At 48.1% G+C, this 24,773-nt stretch overlaps 1 protein-coding gene across 1 annotated transcript in view; it reads right to left on the minus strand.

Moving 5' to 3' along the window:
- GRB10 (growth factor receptor bound protein 10) overlaps positions 1–24,773 on the minus strand; it is a 181,162-nt gene that overhangs the window by 133,559 nt on the left and 22,830 nt on the right. Inside the window, 1 exon segment of the mRNA XM_018047456.1 lies at positions 9,766–9,860. Coding sequence (XP_017902945.1) covers positions 9,766–9,846 — 81 coding nt within the window. The 5' untranslated portion in view covers positions 9,847–9,860.

Consider the following 24,773-nt stretch of genomic DNA (forward strand, 5'->3'; position numbering starts at 1 on the left):
TGATGTCTTTAAGTTCATGGGGATGATAGAATCCTCTCCTGGGTGACAATGATCAGGGCAGCAGTCACAGTGCTTCAGAGATGAGGGTGCCCGACCACCTGGTCACTGAGGGTCAGAGAAACACAGTCCATCTTCAAAGAGACTCAACCAATCCACAAACACTCCTCGAGCTTCTATTATAAAGCCAGCGTGTTAGCACCTAAAGCAAAGATCCTGTCCTCCAAGGACAGGAGAAAATAAAGTATTATCTGGAGAAAATAAATAGTAAGCAATAAGCATTCACCACTGAAGAGGATGGTGCCATGGAATAATACAAGAAAAACCTAGAGCAGGTTGAGTCGGGGACTGTGTGTGTGTGAGTTAGTTGCTCAGTCGTGTCCGACTCTTCGCAACCCAATGGACTGTAGCCAACCAGCCTCCTCTGTCCATGGGGTTCTCCAGGAAAGCATACTGCAGCGGTTAGCGGTTTTCTTCTCCAGGGGATCTTCCCGACTCAAGGATCAAGCCCAGGTCTCCTGCACTGGAGGCAGATTCTCTACCGTCTAAGCCACCAGGGAAGTCCCTAAGTAGGGGAGGAAGCTGCCATTTAAATAAAACTGGAGGGAAAACCTCACTTTCTAGAAAAGGGCCCTGAAGAAAGAATGCAGGGCAGAAGGCACAGGTTTGAAGGGCGACAAGGACCAAGGACCAGGTCCAGGCGGCAGCCTCGGCAAAGGGGCCTTCAGTGTCTTCATCCTGATGGTGACCAACCTTAACACCTGCAAGGAAGGCCGGTTTCCCTGTGAGACAGACTTCAGATGAAGCTTCTGACACCTCTATGCTATTTTACAAGTTTCTACCAAAAGTAATGTTGTCTTTTTGCTATGAGCTTATGCTTCTTTCAGTTTTTTTCTTTTTCTTTTATTTTTTTACGCCCAGTTTCTTTCTCCTAAGCAGGCTCCCAGCGCACTGGAAGCAGCTGGTGGAGACAGTCTGCTCCCTTCCGGCCCCAGTGGCGGGGGCACGAAAACCTTCGTAGAACTTCCCTCTGTGTCGACAAGCCCAGGAGCACTCCCCAGAAGCTGAAAGCCAGAGAAAGAAATACGAGATTCCCTACCACCTTTCCAGAAAAGCTAAAGCAAAGTGACGGAAAATTCAGTAAGATCTTCCCTTAAACATCAATTACAGGAAAATCTCATAGATGTTGATAATGCTAATCTTAATTAGAGTAACCTCAAACACTTTTCATTTCTCCCTGGTTAATAATACGATAATAGTAATAATTTTTAAGAAGCCACTTGCCACATTCCTAGAGCCTCCTTCACAACACGCAAAGTATTTAGCATATGCTGGGGAAAGTGACAAAGTGAGCGTTCAGTGTCTACGAAGATCGTTGCTGGAGAAAGGTTGTTGCTGAAAGAAAAGACGCCGGGGTTCTTGGGCTCTGGAGGAGAAGAATTCAATCCAGGGCCAGAGATGAGGTTTGATTGCTCAGAGCTTTTGTGTAGTGAAGTTTTATTAAAGTATAAAGGAGATAGAGAAAGCTTCTGACTTAGGCATCAGAAGGGGGCAGAAAGAGGAACCCCTGCTAGTCTTCGGCTGGATGTTATATAGGCACTGCTGCTGAGTCGCTTCAGTCGTGTCCGACTCTGTCCGACCCCACAGACGGCAGCCCCTCAGGCTCCCCCACCCCTGGGATTCTCCGGGCAAGAACACTGGAGTGGGGTGCCATTTCCTTCCCTCATTCAGTCTGTTAATGAAAGAGAGGAATGTCTTAAAACTCAGAACGGCACCGGGCCCCGCATCTGTAAGATGTATTTTGGGATAATCTTGGCACCACATGATTCATCCTGGGCCGTAAAAGGATTGACTTGAATCTTGCAGAAGGGCAGTTTACCATACAAATAGTTTCGTTTACATAGATTAGAGGAACAGTGTCTGAGTATAACATACTGGTTTATCAGGCAGGTTCTGAGCCATTAGGCTGGACCGACTTGAAGACAGAGTTTGGGGTAAATGCATAGTATATTAACATAGCTTAAGACAAACATTTCCATAGGAAAAATGCATTGGTTAACTCAAAGTTTGAGAATAGTTAACTTCAGGTGAAACCAGGTGTCATTATGGCAACACAGTATTTTAAGAGAAACCTCCTTTTAAATCTGTATAGAGAAGGAAAAAAAATATCGCTAGTTTGTTTCCTCCTGCCGCTCAAGAGAGAGAAAAATGTCTGACACTTTTCTGGAGACCCCTGGCCTTCCTGCCTGTTACCCTCTCACTGGGTTAATCACTGCTGGCAGTGAGAGCAGGGGAGGCAAGGCCCAGGGAGCAGAGGACACTTTTCCGAAGAGGAAGAAATAACCAGGGACAAGACAAGGACCCATGCAGGCCACTATGAGGCTCATTACAAGATAAATACCCCACAGGATATGAGAATATAATTTAAATCAGCGACCACTTTGGCTTCCCAGGTGGCAGAGCGGTAAAAAACTCGCCTGCCAATGCAGGAGGAACAAGAGCTAAGGGTTCAGTCCTTGGGTTGCGAAGATCCCCTGGAGGAGGGAATGGCAATCTGCTCCAACATTCTTGCCTGGGAAATCCCATGGACAGGGCAGGCTGGCAGGGCTCCACTTTAAAGGCCAAACACTTAAACAGGAAATTGTGTTAAAATTACTCCATATGCTTTAATAAGAGTAATTTTAAGGTTCCCCCTGCTCCCCAAAGGCACCATTTTTAAAAAGCAGTTGCAACTTTCCAAATTTCCGTCTATCAAAGCACTGTCTGCGTGCTCACTACCTACCCATGTCCTTTGGCTGCTGATCTGATGCACCTGTAAAAGTAACTAACTTATTCCTCCCTTTACAGCCAAGCAAACAGAAGTTCGTCAGCCCCCAGAACCCAGCTAGGGAAAGTGCCACGTCACCCCATCACCTCTAAGACTGGACAGAGAGACGCATCCCGCTTCATCTCCAAGAATAACCAGTAGTTAACAGGACCACTGTGTGCACCCCGGGCCATAATCAGATATTATAACACCATGTCAGGACCCCACCCACAGTCCTGTCTTCAGACTTGTCAGAGTCACAGAAATTGCCTGCAGCCTTGGTGCCCCACACGCCACCTTTCACCAGACAGCAGGAGGCAGGCACAGCCTCTGATCTACAGCCCCAGGGAGGACGCCCCTGGGTGGGCACAAGGACCGAGGTCTCCCTGCAGCAGCCGGAGCCTGCTTTCCAACTGGAAACCAACTGCGTGGACAAGCCTGGAGCCAGCCACCCTGCTCCGGCGAAACAGGCCTGAGGTTCCACATGGACCCAGGCACAGGTGAGACCAACGCAGGGCTGGACGTGGCGGTCACAGGGGCAGAATGCGATGGTGTGGACCATGGCAGAGAGGCAGGTGGTGCTCGGGCATGTGATGGACAAACCGTGAGCCCTGTCCACCTCCCTGGGGAGGTCTAGCCCCCTTTCCTGCAGAGATGGCTCATAAACCTGAGACCAGAGGGACGTGTGAGGAAGAAGGTGTGCTCGCTGGGGGCCAGGTCCAACCACGGGGACACGTGAAGAAGTGGGGTGCCTGACAGCCAGCAGGTGGCAGGTGGCGGGAAGGTGACCAAGGCCAGGAGTGGACAAGCCAGGTGGGGCGGTGGCGGCCACACCAAGCAGGACCGCCCAGGCCCCACACGATGACGCGTACGATGCTCACAGTCCAGCTGATACCAGAAAAGGCAGGTGCCGGGGAGCAGGCTCTGTCCTGTGATAGCAGCAACCAGGTGTCAGGGGGGCAGGAGGGCAAGGGGCTGACATCATAAACCAGGTCACCCCAACGCTGAGCAGCCCGCGAGGAGCCCAGGGCCCCAGCAATCCTGCCCTCTCCCTGCCACTGACCATTCTGCTGGCCCCAAGGCCCCAAGCCCTGCAGCCTTTCCGTTGGAGTATGAAATCTCATTTGACAGAGTATTAATTAAGTTCAGCCCTCAGTCAATTGATTGGCCTATAGGCAGGCATCACACACCTGTCCAGCCAAGCACAGGTGCCCAGGAGAAGGAAAGCAACAAGGCAGGGAGACCCTGACCCACAGACCGAACCCCAACCTACCAGGCACCAGCTACATGAGCTGGGAGCTGCCAGCATCTTTAAGCCCCAGTCCCATAAACAAAACAGAAACCTAACCCATGCACCATGCTTGCCGTGGTACCAGACAGAATAGAAAGAACACAGAGATGGTATTCAATAAACACAGCTCTGTGATTCCTTCAGAAGGAATATAAGACCTGAAGCCAACCCTCTTCCAGAAAATAAGGTTCAGTAAAACAAAGCATTCAGAACAGAGCGAGTCTGTCCCTCCCTAATACAAAATTTTTCTTAATTTTTATTTATTATGTACTTACTTGTAGTATTTCACTGAGTCTAAGACACTCCTCCAATTTTACAATTTTGAAATTCAAACATTTTCCAACCAATCCATATTTAAGGATGATATGCGATAATCTTTACTTTGCATGAAAAGTTGTCATTAAAATTGATCCTTTAGGGACTTCCCTGGTGGTTCAGCGGCTAACACTCCAAGCTCCCATGCAAGGGGCCTAGATTCAACCCTCGGTCGGGGAACTAGATCCCACATGCCACCACTATGGGTCACAACTAGACCCGGCACAGACAGATAAATAAATACTTTTTTTAATTGGGCCTTTATCTCCTGGCACTTTAGGATCACGGAAGTTCAGTGAGTGCAGAATCCCAGGACACAAGCACCTCGCATCACCGCAAGGCCCTGCAGAGACTGGGACACGTGTGGTCCCCACAACGTGAACACTCACAGCCCCCATCAGTAGGAGTGTTGAGAAAAACACGCCTATCACCTGGTGGGGTAATGGCCTTCCCTGCCTCGCAATCCTCATCTGTCAAGGGCAGAACAGGAAGGACTCATCTCACAGAGTTGTGGCAAGACTCCTACTTGGAAAAATCCAAGTAAAGTCCTTGGTTTCACAACCAGTGCACAGTGAGTGCGCTGGTTTTCTCATCTGTAAAATGGGTATCCTGAAGGTATGAAGGTGGTGTCTCCAGTGGTTGGTGGAAGGTAAAATAAGAGAGCCCAAGACAAGCCAACAGAAGGGCTGAATCCTTCCCCCACGACCCGGCCTCCACTGAGGGCTGAGGGTCAGGTTTCCTGAAGAGATGACGCAAGGTCCCCACCAGTCCAGTCACGCAGCGTGTATCCTCATTACATTCACCAGTCGCCAGCTCCACCTCACAAAAAACCTCTGTATTAAGCAGTTCAGTTCAGTTCAGTCGCTCAGTCGTGTCCGACTCTCTGCGACCCCATGGACCGCAGCACGCCAGGCCTCCCTGTCGCTGTTACTAAATCCAGAAATAATCTCCAAAGATTTACAAAAACCACTTTAGATGAGGGTCCTATCTACTGGAAGAGTCTCATCAAATAAAAATAAGTGAGGTCTCGAGTCATCCTTGCATCCGTCTCTCCTACCACGGCAAGCGGCAGGAACTGGCCACAAATTTCTTAAAGAAAATATAGTCCAATGAAACGGTCTCTTTGCCAATACACATGCGTAAGATAAAAAACAGAGAAACCACAGGATGACTCTGGCTAAAAAAAACAGTGACGCTGACCAACTTTGGGAACAGAATTAACTTCAGAGAATGACCCCAAATTGAGACCATAAGAGATGAGACTGTCCAGCTTCTCCAGAGAGAGGCAGGAACCGGAAGTGAACACGACCGAAGGCTCGAAGCTGTGTGGCTGCAAGCGAGGGCTCACGGCCAGGCTGCATCTTATTCCTGCTGCCCCCACAGTCAAGGGGGTCACAGGCGGGCGGGCCCGCTCTGCTCTCTGTCCGCCCAGAACTCGTATCACTAATCAACGTCCTGAAACAGGAGTTGCTTGGGAGGGCCAGGCTCTGCTCAGCTCTGCTGGTGAGGCCCCAGAGCAGCCAGGGACAAGATACAAGTAATTGAGTGCAGCCGTTTTCCAACAAAACTTTATTTACCAAAGCAGGCAGGGGCTAGATACGACCCATAGGCTGTGGTCTGCCAACCTCTGCCCTGCAAAGGGAGGCGCCTCGTCAGAAGGCTCAGGAATGTACAACTGAAATGGGGCCAAGGAAGCCATCTGCAGAGACATGGGGCTGGGACAGAATATATGAAATTACCGTACAGAGAAGCGGGGGAAGGGAAGCGTCACAGAAGGCTGTTTTTCTACTCTCTGCTGACAAACAGGGGCTTCCCTGGTGGCTCAGCGGTAAAGAATCCGCCTGCTAACACAGAAGACAACAGCTTCGATCCCTGGGTCGGAAAGAGCCCCTGAAGGAGGAAATGGCAACCCTCTCTAGTATTCTTGCCTGGAACATCCCATGGACAGGGGGACCTTGTGGGCTACAACCCACAGGACGACAGAGAGTCAGACATGACTTAGTGATTAAACAACTACTAGCAAACAGAGTCTTGGGAGAGCAAGGACAGCTTCTGCAACATTTAACTTCTCATACAGGTGCATGTGTTTTCAAACATCAGGAAAAAAGTTATAAAAGTAGAAAGAAATATTTGGATTAAATATCTGGAGATGTGCCAATAATTTTAACAACGTATCTCAAATTTACAGTTAAGAATCTTGTTTCTACATAACAGCTCAACATTCTACTCATTCTATTTTCTAGCAGTTTTGTGTGTGTGTGTGTGTGTGTGTGTGTGTGTTTTGAAGCACAGAAAATGTTGTCCTATGTATAATAAATAAAATACATCTCATAATAGGTGCATAATTCCTTTATCAAAAGCCTCGAGGACACAGCTGGAAATTAAGAATGGTCTGGACTTGAGAAAGAGGACACAGGGTCCAGGGCGGCCCTGTCTCCAAGCTCCTTCACGTGCCTAAGGGACACGGTCCTGATTGATCGGGCTGGATTCTCTGAGACATGAGAAACAAAGACACTTCTTGGTTCAGAGGTTTGGGGATTTTAGAACTGCAGACAGTGTGCTGTGGGCCTCTATTTAAAAAGCCTCAGAGACCTCTCAGGCTTCCCTGTGGCTCAGTTGGTAAAGAATCCTCCTGCGATGCAGGAGGCGTTGGTTCGATCCCTGGGTCTGGAAGATCCCCTGGAGAAGGAAATGGCAACCGGCTCCAGTATTCTTGCCTGGAGAATCCCATGGACAGAGGAGCCTGCAGGGTTACAGTCCATGGGGTCGCAAAGAGTTGGACAAGACTTAGCAACTATATCACCAACACCAAAGACCTCTCAGTGCTAAGGGACAGATATCCATTCCCGTCCCTGGTGCTCCAGGCCAGGTGTGCTGGTCCCTGGTCCCGAAGTGGCTCTGGCACTGCCAGGCCGGAGCACCACCCCCAGCTCCAGGCACACCCTGGCAGGGGGCCTCCCTGACCTCCCGCATCTTTCCCCCGCTGTCCTGTTTTACCTGCTTGAGAATCACCATCACTACTCACAAGTGTCCCCTACACCAGTCTCCCCAGGACTGTCTCCCTCACCAGGAGTCAGCAGCCCCAGGAATGAACCTGCTGGAGGGGAGCTGGCACCTAGCACTGACGTGGCACCCGGCTGGCGCTCAGTCAGCACCAAGGAATTCTGGTAACAACCCTGGGTGGGCACCTCGGACGGGGCTGGCCCCTTACTGGCTACTTCCCACACCCTTCCCCCAGTGCCACAGCGCCCTGACGTCCGTCACTCACCCTTTCTCACCCGCAGGGCCCCTGAAGCGTCCCATCTTTCCCCCGAGGCCAAAGAACTATAACAGCACAGCTCAAAGGAAGAGCCAAAGCCTTGCGGAGCGAAGCTGTTCACCTCCCCTCCACCAGGTCCCCCCGCTGGCCCCCACCAACCTGCCGCCAATGTCTTTGAAGCAGGAAGCAGGGTGATTAAACACACAAAATCCTTCTGGTGCTTCTGCGTCCAGAAAACACTGCCCAGCGGCTCACTGACGGAGCCCGCACCTAATCCAAAAGCCACAGCGATGGCTGAGCAGCTAGAATGAGAGCATGATTTGTTTGCTGAAGATCGTACAAAGAAATTCCTCTCTATAAAAACTTGGAGATTTATCTCTTTGCTGTAACGACATATTACTCAAGACTGAACGCACTGTAAATCATCCCATGTTCTGAGAAATTCTGGAACTGTCAGCTGATTTTCCAGGAACACAGGATAAGAGCTGCCAAGTCAGCCTGCTGGACTCACAGGAGCGCGACAGCGCCTGTGGAAGCCACTCAACAGCGTGACTGAGCGCTTCTCCCCGGGGCCACAGGGTCTGCTGGCAGGCCCTTGGTGCGTCCGCCTCCCTCTGGCTCCTGCAGAGAGCCTCGGGCAACAGGACGCCGGCTACAAACACCTCACAAGTCTGAGAAGCTGGGCACCGGCTGCAGCTGGCAATCCTGCCGTCTCTGCCTGGACCAAAGGAAGTCTGAGATGCCAGGGCGATGAGCTAAGCGGGCCCCAGGCAGCTCCTTCCCTGTGCCTTGTTGAGCCTTCACGGTCTGCTCGGTAACCAGTGGAGAGAACACTCAGCTAACTTACAGGCCGATTTCCCGGGGGAAGATCTTGAAGATCCCTGATCCCGTTTTCCTGGGAGCACTGGTGCCAAGTGTAAGGCAGTAGGCTGGGTGACAACCAGCCAAAGCTAAGTGGCCAAGGGAGGGTTGAAACCATGACCCGTGGAGGCAGCTCAGAGTGTCAATCAATAGGGTGAGGCAACCCAGCCTTTTTAAGACCAAGAAAACAGTCCCACAGGAGGCAGAGAACAGGGCCTGGAAAAGCTCACCCACTGAACACACCCGGGGTCACCAGCAAGCCTCACGGCTCTACTGAGGCTTGAGCCCTCTTTTCTCACTTGAAACTGATGGTGGCTTTGTCTCAAATTCAGTGACCACAGTGGAGCCTATTCCCAGCCTATTCCTAGTCTCCAGCCTCTCTTCCAAAATCTGTTTCTCTACAACACACACACACACACACACAAACCAGGAAGACAGCCCTCTGCAGCTATGACGCTATACGCAAATAATCATCACCACAACTAAACAGGATGCCACAGATGAAGGGAGAGACAGACCAGCTCAGAGAAGTGTAAACATCGGACCAAAGGACTTTAAAACCTAAGACCCTGCTGGGAAATGGAGGCCAAGAGATGATTCAAGCGCTTTATGTGCTGAGACTCATAAGGAGAAATGCAAATTCTCTTATCCAGTCCAAAGATCTAAGGATCCAACGTGCCCATCTACACCATTAAGCAAAAGTTCCAGCAAAAACCTGCCTCAGGAGATACCTACAGGAAACTGACAGATGAAACGCGTCCAGCAGCCCCTGCAGAGGGGCTGGGGGGACACCCGCTCACCACGCAGGCTGCCTGGTGCTCTCGGGGTGATAAGGGCCCCACCTGTGACAGGCAGGTCACTTCCAGGCCAAGAAGCTCCTCTGTCCCACTTTCCGCCCCGTAAGCTCCTGTCTGTCCTTCAGCAGCCCAGTGCCTGCCACCATTCCCACTCGCCATCTGGAGTTCTGGGGCCCAGCAGGGAACAACACAGGGCCTGTTTCATTGCAGGCAAGTGTGCACCTCAGTGAGAACCCCGCAGAAAAGGATGCTGTGGCCATAGAGATGAACTCTCCCAGAGCAAGGAAGCAAGGCCGTGCAGACGTGCAGGATGTGTCCACGGCCCCACCCAGCACCTCCTCACTCATCGGCTAGTGATGGTAGGCAGGTTATGAGCTCTGCCTGCGCCCTGGCCCTCGGCCAGCGCCCCGTCAGAGTCCGCCATCCACGCCCCCCCTACCTTGTAGTACGGATGGTGCAGGAAGGAATCTGGGCCACCTGCTAAAGCCATCGGTTCCTTCCCACAGTCTTCAAACCACATGGACTGCACGAGACCTGGAACAGAGACAGACTGTGAGAAACCCAGACAGAGGGAAGGCCCACTGCTCTCCAGGGGCTCAGGGGCAGGGGGCTGACCCTGGACACCACTTGCATCTGGGTGAGTCAGGGGACTGGCACCAACTCCAGAACCTTGACCTGTGGTCACAGGGCCTGTCAGGCGGAGGTGCTCAGAGGGGTGAGCCACAGCGAGAACTGAATGCCGGCCCGCTCAGCAGTCCCCAGGAGCCACCTGACTCTTCTTCCGCTGACAGTGATAAAACACCCTGAAGACTTTTTCATACTGTGGGCCACACAGGCTTAGCCTGCGGGGAGGTGGGGCGGGTGTTGCTGGGGCCCTCTCAGCACTGCCCATGTAAGTGCTGCTTTACCAGCCACAGCCTAGAACCCTAACCCTAACCCTAACCCTAGGAGGCACCCTCTCAGCAGACACCAAACCACCATACCAGATCCAACACACTCCCTGCAGGGACCGCCTGGGAGAACAACCCTCACAGCCACGGCCTCTGGAACGGATGTGAGACGTGCCACCTCCTAGGAGTGCCAGAGCGACTTCAGCTCCGTGAAAGTGCACACTCGGCTCCAACAAGGAGCCCCAGACAGGCAGGGAAGGAAGATCCCATTTTTCTTTTTAACCTCCTGTGGCACAAGCCATACATTTGATCCATACAGGATGGTCCATGAGGGTTCCAGAACTGACCCCAACAACCACCCCCGCAGCAATGCAGAGGACTGTCGGGGGTGGGGGACAGGAGGGAGGCAGGCACAGCAGCTTGGTCTGCGCTGTGTCCCACCACCTGACACTCACAGACCAGAGACCATCTATAACACGACCTTCTGCGGCACACAGCTCACCTGCCACATCTCAGCGAAAACTAGAGTTCCATTTCCATGGAGACCAGTCACACTCTGGACTACAGCAGGAGGAGAGAGGAACCAGTGCTAGGGTCAGAAAGAGCCCTCACACCATTCTTCTCGGAAGTCATCAGAAGTAAGAATATGGCAATAGCCATCAACATTCTCTGTTATAACCCACCTCAGAGCCACTCAGACCCTCCTCAGCTCCCCCTGCAGCCCAAGGACCCTGAACAATTCGTAACTCCTGACCACATATGGCTCTGGCCTCTGCATCCACAGTATTGTTCTGAGCTCTGTTAGCTGCTGTAAGTGTTACGGCCCTATAGGACTGAGCTCAAGGGTCACCTCCTCCAGGAAGACCCCTTTGGACTGTCCCTCACCAATCACCACCGCCCACGATGGTTCAGTCAGCGTCCACTCTGGGCTCCTGGGCCACATGCTGGGCTTACAGCCCTCTTTCCATCTGCCACGCAGAGCTGTAAATGCCTCTGCTTGGTCTCACTCCCCACAAAGCAATCATAACCATGTGCTTAATTGTGACAGAGGCTTGCTCTGTGCAAACTGTCAGGAAGCGCCAGCGGAGAGACACTGTCTGGCTGTGCAGGAGTTGAATCCCTGACAGGCTTTCTGCAGCCACATCCACAGAGACAGGATGCCCCAAGGGGTTCTTGGGTCATCGGCATCACCCCATCGGATGAGGGAAAGCCAGACAGTTCCAACACCCACCCACCTTGTCCTGGGCCACCTGGAGGGACCCTTCTGCCCCACAGGTTCCCCGAGGGCACAGGCGGGTGTCCAGCGTCCCCTTCAAGTAGACTAGGGCTGCGTTTCAGCGAACGGCGGCCAGAGCCTCAGTGATGAGCAAACCAGGAACCAGAGCTGAGAAACCATTTTCTGATCTAGTCCTCTGGGGCCTGGAAGGACTTATCTCCCTGACGAGGCTTTGAGAGAAATAAGAAAAATTTAGAAAGTGGCTCACTTATCTTAATGAAAAGTTAGAAAATCAGGGGAGAAAAAGGGGGACTGGAAGAAATACTGCAGGCAAAGATCTCCCCAAGACAGAGAAATGCTGGGAGCCTTCACGCCAGAACGGACACGCAGCAAACAGAACCCATGGAAAAGAAATTACAGAGGCACCGTAAACAGCCCACAGAGAGGGCGAGCCAAGCACAGGGGCGCAAAGAGACAGGAAGGTTAGGACAGAACGCAGGTCACAGAAGACAGACTGGGAAAGACCAGAAACCCCAGGAAGTGTCCCAGGACAGAGCTCTTCACGTTTCAGATTTGTCTTTCCACTCACAGGCTCAATTTTCTAGAATTCAGAATTAAAAGACTCACAGAAGGTTCTCAGAGGAAAGCTGAACGGTTTAGGCAGGGCATAAAAGTAGGGACATTAATTTACTGTTGTTTAGTCGCTCAGTCACATCCGACTCTTTGCAACCCCACGGACTGTAGCCTGCCAGGCTCCCCTGTCCCTGGAATTCCCCAGGTAAGACCACTGAGATGGGTAGCCAATCCCTTCCACTCGACTCAGGGATCGAACCCACATCACCTGCATTGCAGTTGGACTCTTTTACCACTGAGCCACCAGGGAAGCCCTAGGGATATTAATGCCACCAGTCAAAATAGCAAAAATATCAAGACACGATCTAGTTACAGGCCGAACCGTGTCCCCTGCCCCAAACTCATATGTTGACACCCTTAACATCCAGGATCCTACCCTTAACATCCAGGATCCTCAGAATGTTGCTGTATTTGGAGGAAAGGTCTTTAAAAAGGTAACTAAGGTCAAATGAGGCATTCCTGTGGACCAGAATCCAACAAAGGAGATGAGGACACAGAGGCACTTGGATGGAGGACCACGTGAGGACAGGGAGAAGATGGCAATTCACATGCCAGGAGAGAGGCCTTGGGGGAAGCGGCCCTGCCCACACCTTGACCTCAGGCTCCCCACCTCCAGCTATGAGAAAACAAACTCCTGTTGTTTAAGCCTCTGGTTCTTTGTTATGGTGTTTCTAGAAAACGATTACAGACCCAAAATTCTTCAAACACCACCAAACTGTCCTCATGGCTAAGAGGAACAGAAGCATCCTAAACCTGTAACATTTACCACCAGCCAGTCATTTGTGTTTTCCACAAGGTCTCTGGGATTCTTTAAATCAGCGCAGAAAAGCAGGAATGACCCACGAGAGGCCGCTGGGCTGGAGAGGCCTGGTGATGACAAGACGGCAGGGGTGGAGGCGGGGGGAGGAGTTTGTCCCGGAGCAAGACGGGTGAGGCTGGCAGCTTGCCTGCAGCCTCCAGAGGAGACCGCAGCCCCCAGGCCTCCAGGCTCCCCCAGCTCCAGGAGTCAACCTGCCCCGCGGCAGTCAGTCTCATGTGCCCTTCTGTCCAGGCTCTACCACCCAGCCCTTTGATCAGACTCCAAAGTAGGTTTGTTCCAAAGGCATTCTGGAGACATGGTAACATCTGCAGTCACTTGGCCCGAATTCCCGAACACAGCAGGGTGGCCCTCATCCCCTGTGCTGGAGGCCTCGAGGGCAGCGACTGTAAAGGAGCAAAGGCTCCAGGCTTCCTGAAGAAAGAATCTGGCCTCAAGGCTGTAGCGAACTCCTGCCCCAGGGACCTGACTTGCCAGACTATCAGCGGAGCCAGTTCCTTCACTCTCCTTACAGACACACATACATGGTCAGTTTCACTGCACAGCCGTGACCTCTTCACCCCAAGCACTTGCAGCAGGATCCCGGGACCGTTCCATGAGGCCCCTTTGGGCCTCCCCACCACAAACACACGGCCACATGGGTCTGACGGCTCCATCGGCCACCATTCAGCCTGCCTGCATGGCCTGCCCCCCTCCCGGCCCCTTCCCCAACACTCCTGCCGCCTTCCACCCTGACTGCAGCCCCACTCTCCTGGGCTGTTTCTCTCCCCTCGCCTACTTCCGGTGGCCTAGGGGAGGGGTCAGTGTCCTCCTGGCTCCTTGAGTACCCTCTCGGCACCCCTCCACCATCAGGCTGTCCGTGGCCCTGCCTTCTTGGGCTGGCACTGCCCACTCTCTCCCCAGCTCACTCGGTATGTCTTGCCTGCCCTGTTGTGCAAGGCAGGAACTCCTGGATGTTTTCAGCAAACAGAAACATATGACTTTCCCCTTACGTTTCAAATTTTGTGGGTGTTAAGAATGCTGAAAATTTTAAATATGTCAGTTTTATTACCTAAATGTCACCTTTGAAAGACTTGGTTTGCCAGGTGGAATTGCTTCTCAGCCAGAAAAATATATAGTCCATAATCTCTGTCAAGCAGGTTCTTAGGGAAAAGAAAACCATACTTAGACAAACCAAAAGGTTTGGATTAACTGGCCTCCGATAAGATGTATCAAACCCAAAGCTAACATCAAATTCAGTGATGAAAGATGGAAAGCTTTTTCCTCTAAGATCACAAACGAGGTACGTATGATCCTTCATCACGTCTATTGAGTGAATGATAGGAAATTCTAGCCAGAGCCATCAAGTGAAAAAGGAAAACAGGAAAAGGGGAAATGAAGTTATCTCTGTTCACAGAGGACATGATCTTATCTGCAGAAAACCTGACAGTTAAAAACACTTACAAACACACACAGGCCCCCTCTAGAGCTAATGAATAAATTCATCAAGGTTATAGGATACAAAAATCAACATGCAAAAATCACGTGTTTCTAAACAGCAACAATGAAAAGGAGATCAAGAAAACAACTCCATTCAAAATAGCAACAATAATAATTAAGAATAAATTTAACCTGGGAGGCAAAAGACTTGTGTACCAATTACCAACAATTACCAAATGTTGCTGTTAAGAATATAAAGATGCTGTAAGGAAAACATTATGTATTCATGGATCGAAACATTTAATATTGCTAAGATGAAAAAACTATCCAAAGCAATTTACAGATTCAGTATAATTCTCACCAAAATCTCACTGGCAGTTTTGCAGAGATCAATATATCTTTCTACAATTCCTAAGGATTCTCATGGGACCCCAAGTAACCAAAAAGATCTTGGAAAAGAAGAACATAGTTGGAGGATTCACGTTTCCTAATTTCAGAACTCACTACAAAACGGTGGTGATTAAGACAGTGTAATTACCGGTGTAAGGTCAGACACAGACTCATGGAACAGAGCAGACAGACCAGAAATAAACACTCACACAAATGTTGGACTGATTTTCAGTAAAGGTCCCAAGACCGTTTAATGGGGAACAGGATAGTCTTTTTGAAAACTGGCTCTGGGAAACTAGATATCCACATGCAAAAGAATAAAGTTGGACTCTGACCTTACCATACAAACAAAAATTAATTAAAAAACGGATCAAGGACTTAAAACTATAAAACTCTTGGAAAGAAACATAAGGAAAATTTTTTATGGTATTGGATTTGACAATGATTTCCAGGATATGACTCCAAACGTGAAGTCACTCAGTTGTGTCCGACTCTTTGTGATCCCATGGACTGTAGCCTCCCAGGCTCCTCTATGAGATTTTCCAGGCAAGAGTACTGGAGGGGTTGCCATTTCCTTCTCCAAGGGATCTTCCCAACCCAGGGATCGAACCCAGGCCTCCCGCGTTGTAGGCAGACATTTTACCGTCTGACTCCAAAGCAAGAAAGTGAAGTTGCTCAGTTGTGTCCAACTCTGTGCGACCCCATGAACTGTATAGCCCACCAGGCTCCTCAGTCCACAGAATTTTCCAGGCAAGAATACTGGAGTGGGTTGTCATTTCCTTCTCCAGGCAATCTTCCCAAACCAGGGATCAAATCCAGGTCTCCCGCACTGCAGGCAGATGCTTTATCGTCTAAGCCACCAGGGAGGCGGAATGACTCCAAAGGCATAAGCAAAAAAAAGGAAAATCACAGAAACTGGACTTCATCAAAATTAAAAACTTTTGTGCAAAGGACATTCTCAAGAGAGTGAAAAGACCCACAGAAAGGGAAAAAAATAGTTACAAATGATATATTTGATAAGGGCTTAATATCCAAAATAATACAACCACAATAAAAAAAGGGCCACGGACTTGACGCTTCTCCAAAGAAGATACACAAATGATCGGTAAGCATGAAAAGATGCTCAACATCATTAGTCATTAGGGAAAGGCAAATCAAACTACAATAAGACACCATAAAAATAATAAACATGGCGAGGATATGGAGAAATTAGAACCCTTCTGCATTGCTAATAAAAATGTAGAATGGTACAGCCTCCATAATAAATGGTATGTATATTCCTCAAAGAATTAAATATAGAATCAGGATAAGTTCCAGCAATTCCATCTCTGGGTGTACACCCAAAAGAATCAGAAGTACCTTTAATCCATGTTCAAAGCAGCACTATTTACAATAGCCAAAAGATGGGACTAAACCAGATATCCGCTGACAGATGAATGGCTAACCAAAATGACTATAAACAAACAATGAGCTATTATTCAGCCTTGAAAAAGAATGATATTTTGATACATGCTACAACATGGATGAAACTTAAAGACATTATGGTAAGTGAAATAAATCAATCACAAAGTACAAATACTGTATGATCTTACTTATATGAGTTAATACCTAGTTTAAAGACAAAAAATAGAAGCGATCAGGGTCTAGTAGGAGGAGGGTTCGTTTAAAGGGCACAGAATTTCCATTCGGGATAATGAAATGGTTCTGGAAATAGCAGTGATGTTTACACAGCATTATGAATGTACTTAATTCCATTGAGTTGTACTTAAAAACAGTTGAAATGGCAAATTTTGTTTTTTATATTTTATCCCCATGTTGCAAAAAATTACTGTAAAGTTGGTTATTCAGTGAGCCTCCTTTAGTAAAATTAACAACTTTCACTAATTTTTTTTTATTAATATAACCAATAGAGTTGGCAGAATTTCTTAGGGTGCTAAAGCTTGGGGCTGTATAAAGTAGTGATTCCAAATAGTTCTTTCTTTAGTCAAGTTTTTACATTTCCATGTGTCTCGACCAACAATACACTTTCTCAGTTCTGCGATTCTGTGCAACCCAGCTGTCTGGGAGGTGAAATGGAATCCATCCAGCAAGTCCTGCATAAAAATTATCTTACCACCCATACCTGACAAAGACTAAAATTCTAACATTATCCTATTCTCATGGAGACTGAAAAACTTGTACCAACTCTGGACAGGAAACCTCAATCTTTTTTTTTTTTTAAGTATAGTTGATTTTCCATATTGTGTTGATTTCCGCCGTACAGAAAAATGATCCCATCATACACATTGATAAGTATTCTTTTTCATATCCTTTTCCATTATGGTTATCACAGGATATTGAATACAGTTCCCTGCACTATACAGTAAGACGCTGTTAGTCTGCTTCTGCTAATCCCAAACTTCCAACCCATCGCACCCCACTGGCAACCCCAAGACTGTTCTCCATGTCTTGGAGTTTGAGAAAGCATTTCTTTTAAATGTCCTACAACAGCACAGAAGTTCTGATAGACTGTGCTACATTAAAGAATTTAAATTTTAAATCATCGGTGGCATTAACAGAAACAGTGTGCTTATACAGAGAAGCAAGAACAACTTCCGAAGCAGGTTGATATTGCAGCTACGTATCTATGATGATAAAAGGCATTCTCATGAGCAGATACAGAATGACCAAGAAACGGTACCAAACTATCGTCTCACTTTTTTGATTCAAGGGGTTCGCTGGCAAGTTTTGCTCACTGTCACAGTTCCATACAACCCCTTAATTCTGAAAGTTAAGTCCTCTTTTGCACGAATTCCAACGTAAATAATGTATGCCACATTTTGACTGAGTTTTGAACTTGTGATAGAAATTCAAATACTCTTCTTCATAAAACTTGCACTTTTTTCCTTACTGGACTGTAGTTCAGAAAAACTGTTCAGGCAAAGTCAAAAGTTTGCTGATTCCAGAGTCAACATTTTTCTTAATACTGTAAATATTTACACTTCTGGATGGACCTAGCAGCTGAACTTGAACATGGCTTTGTTCTTTGCATTTCATGTTTATTTTTTTTTCCATTTTAGGGCAATGTGTACTAAATTAAAATGATACAATGGTCATAAACTTGAAAAATGCTGCACTCAATAACATGCTTTCTGAAAAGTACATGGGGCATTCCCACCAGAAACTCTGGAGACTCCAGCAGATGCGGATGAAGCGATTACTCATGCTTTTCAGGTCACAACCAACTACATGTGATGCTCCTGGTAGATGTAAGGTGTTCCGTTCCCCCTGCCGTGAGGGTGATGATGACACGACAAGGTCAACCGTGGGAGACGCTGGATGGTTCCTGCAGCCCCCAGACACCCTAGCTCAGCCAGTGGATTCTGGCCTGGAGAATCAGTCCACCCTGATTCTTCGCCTCCTGCTCTATTTTCCTCATTAAACATGCTTTTCATCTTGACTTGATTTCCAGGCATAGTGATGGGTTGCAACCCAGAATGTGAAAATGGGTCAGGCTGGGGCCTGTGGCCAACGCCCACCTCCAGCGTCCATGGGCTGTCCTCGTGCAGCTTGGAGGCAGCTGCCCTCCGACTGCTCCATCCCCCCACCCCAGTGCCTCTCCTTCCAGGCATCAGCTCCAAAAATGTTCACCGTGTCTACCTCCATCTCCAACCCACTCCTAGAAAAAGACCACGACACCTTCACTTAAGGCGACCGGCCACTCCCAGGACCCCTGAACCCCGACTGTGTAAATGGTCCCTTTCTCTGTTTAGGTGACCACACATTCAAGACGTGCGTTTAATACTGTGAGGAAGCTCTGCTCCATGCCCACAGGAAATGTTCATCTCTCCAGAGCATCTCACTCGTACATTCTCTTCTCTCTCCCCAAATGCTATCCCTCTTGCAGGACCCTCAGAGCAGTCGGCGAGCCTGCCTCTGCCGACCCCTCAGCACACGGCCCACGCTGACTGCCCTGTTACCTTTGGGCACAGCGACAGCCAGCACTGGACACTCACTCAAAATTCCTTGCGGGGCGTTATTAAACCCCTCCTCGTTCAAGAATTCAGCCTTGAATTCTGCCACACCCAGACAGCACACAGTAGGGCTTCCAGAAGGATTTGTCAACTATTAGTTGGCTAAGTGGAAAAAAGTGAAAGTGAAAGTCACTCAGTCATGTCCGACTCTGTGACCCCATGGATTATACAGTCCATGGAATTCTCCAGGCCAGAATACTGGACTGGTAGCTGTTCCCTTCTCCAGAGGATCTTCCCAACCCAGGGATCGAACCCACGTCTTCCGCACTGCAGGTGGATTCTTTACCGTCTGAGCCACCTGGGAAGCCCATTAGTTGGCTATTAGAAGGTTAAACAGCACCATGATATGATATATATGATAGCATAAAACTAAATAGTGTAACTGTAGTCATCATTTCATAATAAGTCAAATAATATATGGTACAACCAACTTAGATGGTTTTATGTCAATTATATCTCAATAAAACTGGAAAAATTAACAAAAATTTTTTAAAAATCGAAAAGAGAAGCTTCAAATCCTAAAATAAATCACTAAAGGATTTGTTAAAAAGAAATCTGTACCTCACATAAAAGCCTGTTCCTTTCTGGGAAAACAATGTAACTGAGCAATGTTCATGATATATTAAGATAATCACTTGCAGAACTGAAAGGAGAATATTTGCATTTTACATCATAATAAGAGGATAAAAGGAAACTAATAATACTTGAAACATCAAAGGGGAAATAGAAAATGGGCAGATGAAGAAGCATTCAAACCAGAAACAACTGGTTCAGAAGACGGAGGACATGGAGCAATAAATGCCAACCATCCAATTCCCTTCTCTTCAAACAAAAATATTCCAATGTTAAAAAAAAAATACCCAGGGCAAATTGAAATTGAAAAGCTTTAAAAAGAGAGCTAGGAAAGGGAGACACAGAGACAGAGCAGGCAAAGATACAAGCACAAAACACACACTCAGAAACACCAACAACGGTGACGGCAATGACCGAAAAGAATGATTAACACAAAGAAACGCCAATCCCCACAGATGAAAGTACAGTGAGCAACAAGCAGAAGCAGTATTAGGTCTCTACTCTCCAAATTACAAATCCACACAAAAATGAATCTTAAATTATAAAAACGGATGTTTTGCTTCAGTAAGAAGTTTACGTTAAAAGCCAACAAACCAACCAAAATGCTGACACCTACAAGAAGAAATGGAGAAAAAGTGTTTGCAGTTGGACACTTGCGCTCATCACTTCAGGCGAAAGAAGGAATCAAACTGGGATAAAAAGAATACACAACACTGCATCAGGAAAGAGAATTCATGAATATGTATGAAAAGTGGGCATCTGCAAATATTTACAAATACCCATGAATTTAAAGAAATACTGCCACAAAAATATCCGTGCATTTCGCTAACACGTCCAGGTCTCTGAGCTAAGGGACACCTGTGCTGAACTCCCCGCCCCCAGCCACATAAAGGCACAGACCTGACTCCTCTTGTCCCAGGGCGGACACAGGGAAAGCCAACCACCATGCTAACCCGCCCTGAGCTAGAGCCAAACACAACACGACTAGAAATTCAAAAGTGCGTGCAAAAAGCAACAACTCAGCCACTTGAAAATTAAAAACAATCCCTGGCCTCAATAGCTGGTCGAGGAGGAAATTAACATAACAGTCTCCGGACAATTAGGTCAATGAATACCATCCCTCATGGAGAGAGGTAACACGAAGCAGGAGAAACAACTGGGGGACAAAGCCACGATTCTTGCACCATCCACAAAAAGAAAAGGCATTAAATGAAAAACGTCAATCCAGTCTTGAAGCAGAAGGCAGGAAATTTGGTCAAAAAAAAAAAAAAAAGGAGAAACCAAAACATGATGAAATTTATGAAAATCCAAGAATTTATTATCCAAGATAATAAAAGACAAACCTTTTAAGAATTTTAAAACCCACCAAAAATTAAAATAAAATTTTAAAATTCAAAATTAAAATGAAATTTTAATTGGGAAAAAAGGACTGTGATGATTTCTTTTAATCACATAGTAATTCTATGGACATTAGTAAAATATCTGGTGGCACAATGGTAAAAATCCACCTGCCAGTACAGGAGACATGAGAGACTCAGGTTCGATCCCTGGGTTGGGAAGATCTCCTGGAGAAGGAAATGGCAACCCACTCCAGTACTCCTGCCTGGAGGATCCCATGAACAGTGGAGCCTGGTGGGCTACGGTCCATGGGGTCGCACAGAGTCCAACATGACTGAGCATGTACACACGCACGCAAAGAAAGAAACCTGGTAATGTCCACGGAACTATAATTTAAACTACATACCAAAATCAGAATCAACTAAAAAAGAAACCTTAAGAGAGAAGGTCTGTCTAGTCAAGGCTATGGTTTTTCCAGTGCTCATGTATGGATGTCAGAGTTGGACTATAAAGAAAGCTGAGAGCAGAAGAATTGATGCTTTTGAGCTGTGGTGTTGGAGAAGACTCTTGAGAGTCCCTTGGACTGCAAGGAGATCCAACCAGTCCATCCTAAAGAAGATCAGTCCTGGGTGTTCATTGGAAGCACTGATGCTGAAGCTGAAACTGCAATACTTTGGCCATCTCATGTGAAGAGCTGACTCATTGGAAAAGACCCTGATGCTGGGAGGGATTGGGGGCAGGAGGAGAAGGGGATGACAGAGAATGAGATGGTTGGATGGCATCACCGACTCGATGAACATGGGTTTGGGTGGACTCTGGGAGTTGGTGATGGACAGGGAGGCCTGGTGTGCTGCAGTTCATGGGGTCGCAAAGTATCAGACACAACTAAGTGACTGAACTGAACTGAACTGAAGACAGAAAATATCATAAATCCAATTAAATAAAACCCACCCTCCTTCCACATGTGTTTTTCCAATATAAACAGTGCCATGAACGTGTTAGACCAGGCACTGGGCTACGCATGTCTATGAATGTGTGTGTGTACGATTACCATTGTTTACATGAGGAAATGAAGCAAGATGGTCAGGGTCCCAGAGCAAGTGATGGAAGACCTGAAGGTAGTAAGACAGTCTGGTCCAGAAGCCCACTTTCTCAACGAGAACCCTATAGTCCTGTGGTTTTCAATTATGAATAGACAGCACAGGCATCACTTGGGAACTCGTTGAAAAGCAAATTTTAGCCAAGACCTAGACCAACTAAACCAGAGACTCTGGGGCTGGGGCCTGCAAGACCACGTGGGTTTCCGGACTGACAGGTGGTGCACATGGGCCGGCCTGGCCCCACCACTGGGCTGTGCAGCAAACCCACTCAGGGAGCTCTTAAAACTCCAGGACTGGGCTGCACCCCCGACCAGAGAAAGCACGGCTTCGCAGCAGGGGAGGGGCCCTGTCTTAAGCTGCCAGAGTACTTCTGATATTGAGAACCACCACTCTCATCTCTTTCTTTTACAATTATTATTCCTTTTTAAATAATGTCTGCAAGGGGGAAAAATGGAAGAAAACTGCAAGAAAGCTTTGAGGAATTACACCTCTGTAGGGGCTGGGGAAGGGGAATCTACGGCTCTGAAGCTGTTTGAAGTGAAACATACACTACACTCTGTTTTGGAAATGCCATAACTGAATGCTGAGGGCTAGATTTCCAACTGGATCTATTACTTTTTCCTATGGAAATATAAAGAATTCCTTTTACAATGCCATTTTAGCCTTTTTATACCAGGCATCGGTAGAAGCAGGGCCGGACACAGGTTAAATAGCTGTCAGAACCACTAGCAGCAAAGAATGACTCCATCATTTAAAACTGTGTGTCCTGAAAGCCAAAGGTCTAAATCTGACCCCATGTATGTGACCAGGACCTAGGACTTCACATTTTCAGTACTTTGAAAGAGACTTGTCTGAAATATGCTACTTGAACTGTATGATATGACTTGTATGAAGAATCTAAACTTCACAACAAACCAGCAACCTGAAAGTCTCTTGGATTGCAAGGAGATCAAACCAGTCAACCCAAAGGAAATCAACCTGAAATATTCATTGGAAGGACTGATGCTGAAGCTGAAGCTCCAATACTCTGGCCACCTGATGTGAAAAGCTGACTCAATGGAAAAGATCCTGATGCTGGGAAAGACTGAGGGCAGAAGGAGAAGGGGACGACAGAGGATGAGATGGCTTAATAGTAACTTCAACTCAGTGGGCACGCGTTTGAGCAAACTTCGGGAGACAGTGAAGGACAGGGAAGCTGGATGTGCTGCAGTCCATGGGGTTGCAGAGTCGGACATGACTGAGTGAGACTGAACAAGAAGACACTACTATAGCAATGAAGAGGCAGGCTCAGATAGAGGGAGCAGGCTAATGGTTACCAAGGGGTGTTGGGCACGGCCAACATAGCAGCAAGGGATTAATAGGTATGAACTATGATATATAAAATAGCCTACAAAAATATACTATACAACACAAGGAATACAGCAAATATTTCATAAAAACCTGCAAAGATATACCGTACAACACAAGGAACACAGCAAATATTTCATAATAACCCTAAATAGAGCATAACCTTTAAAAACTGTGAATCACTATATTGTACACCTGTAACATATATCCTACCGTACAGCAACTACCCTTCAATTGATAAAGAAAAATAGGCTATTTGAGTCTCAAGTCCTTCATCCCTAGGTGGGCTGCTCAGCGTCCTGACAGAGTATCAGTGGGATTTTCAGATGAACACATGACTGTGAGTCACGAGGATGACACATGGTAAGAACATGCAGCCCCACTGTAGCCCGCTTGATGCTGGCCACGCCCCTGTCTGCGTTTACCTGTGGGAAGCACGGCACTTTCCACATTCCCCGTCAAGACACTATTACTGTCCCAACCCAACGACCTGGAGATGGAGAGTGATCACCCCGCTGGTCATTGCACAGCCACCTCACCAGTCTGGCTCTGCCCAAAGCTGGGGATCAGATGCAAACTGCCCAGGAATGGGGCTCGGGTATGCGGCCCGGAGGGGCCACCGTGACACACCCAACCCTCGCGTGCCCTCACCCTGGCAATGGGCTTGGGGACACTCTCCTCCACACCCCTCCTCCCCCACGGTGGGAGCAGGTGGCCCTGGGGGTCATGTGTCAGCTCTCCAGTGTTCCAGTAAGGAAGGAAGGACCTGCCTGACAAGGTGGCACCACTGCTCAGTCAGGATGAAGGCGGGAGGGCAGCACAGGGATGGGCAGGTGGCACAGGGCCCTGCAACCTAATCACCCACACAGGCCCGGGGCAGCACTGGACACCAGCAGGAACCTGCGTGAGCACCACACGAGGGCCTGCTCACAGCCACGTCCGTGGAGACACCCACCTGCCCTGGGTAAGCATGCGCAGAGGGCAGGCAACAGCCACACAGAGCGACGAGCCCTACACAACACGACACCTGTGAGCGTGGCCATCCCAAGTCTCAGACAGGGACATCAGCTCCGAGATGCTGGGTGACCTGCCCAGGGCCACTGCGACACGATCTCATGGACAGGAAACCTCCGCCGGCCTGAGAGTCAGAGCAAAAGAGGGACAGGGTGCCCCCCACGCCCGGACTCCCAGCCCACTTGAGACTGGGGCACCCTGGAGAGGGCAGGATGGGGCAAGAAGAAAAGCCGTTATAATCTGAAATTGAAAATGAGGATTAATTACATACAGATCTAAAATTGGGGTCCTCTGAAAATCACTTACTTCCATACATATATATATAAATTCATTAAATTTTATTTTCGCTATTGGCATCATCGCTTATGACAATCCTGATCCTTGAGTTTTATGAATCACTATAAACTAACTGCCTCTTGGTACCTTCCAAGGGATAGTTCTTCGCACATGAAAACTATAAAAAGAGAAACAGAAACTAAGAGGCTAAATCAATGAAGTCAAAAAGAGAAAATGACCACGATGCCACCCACATTACCAGCCACACCCCTCCACCACCCCAGCAGCACAGTCATCGGAAAAACTAAGGCTACGCTACAAAACAGCCCTTGATTTAAATACTTTATAAAATACGGACACTCCAAAATCCTTCCAATCAACATCTAAGAGGAAAGTGCTTGTCCCTATAATAAAACTCAGA

Source organism: Capra hircus, chromosome 4 (genome assembly GCF_001704415.2).
Source record: "Capra hircus breed San Clemente chromosome 4, ASM170441v1, whole genome shotgun sequence".
NCBI lineage: Eukaryota > Metazoa > Chordata > Mammalia > Artiodactyla > Bovidae > Capra > Capra hircus.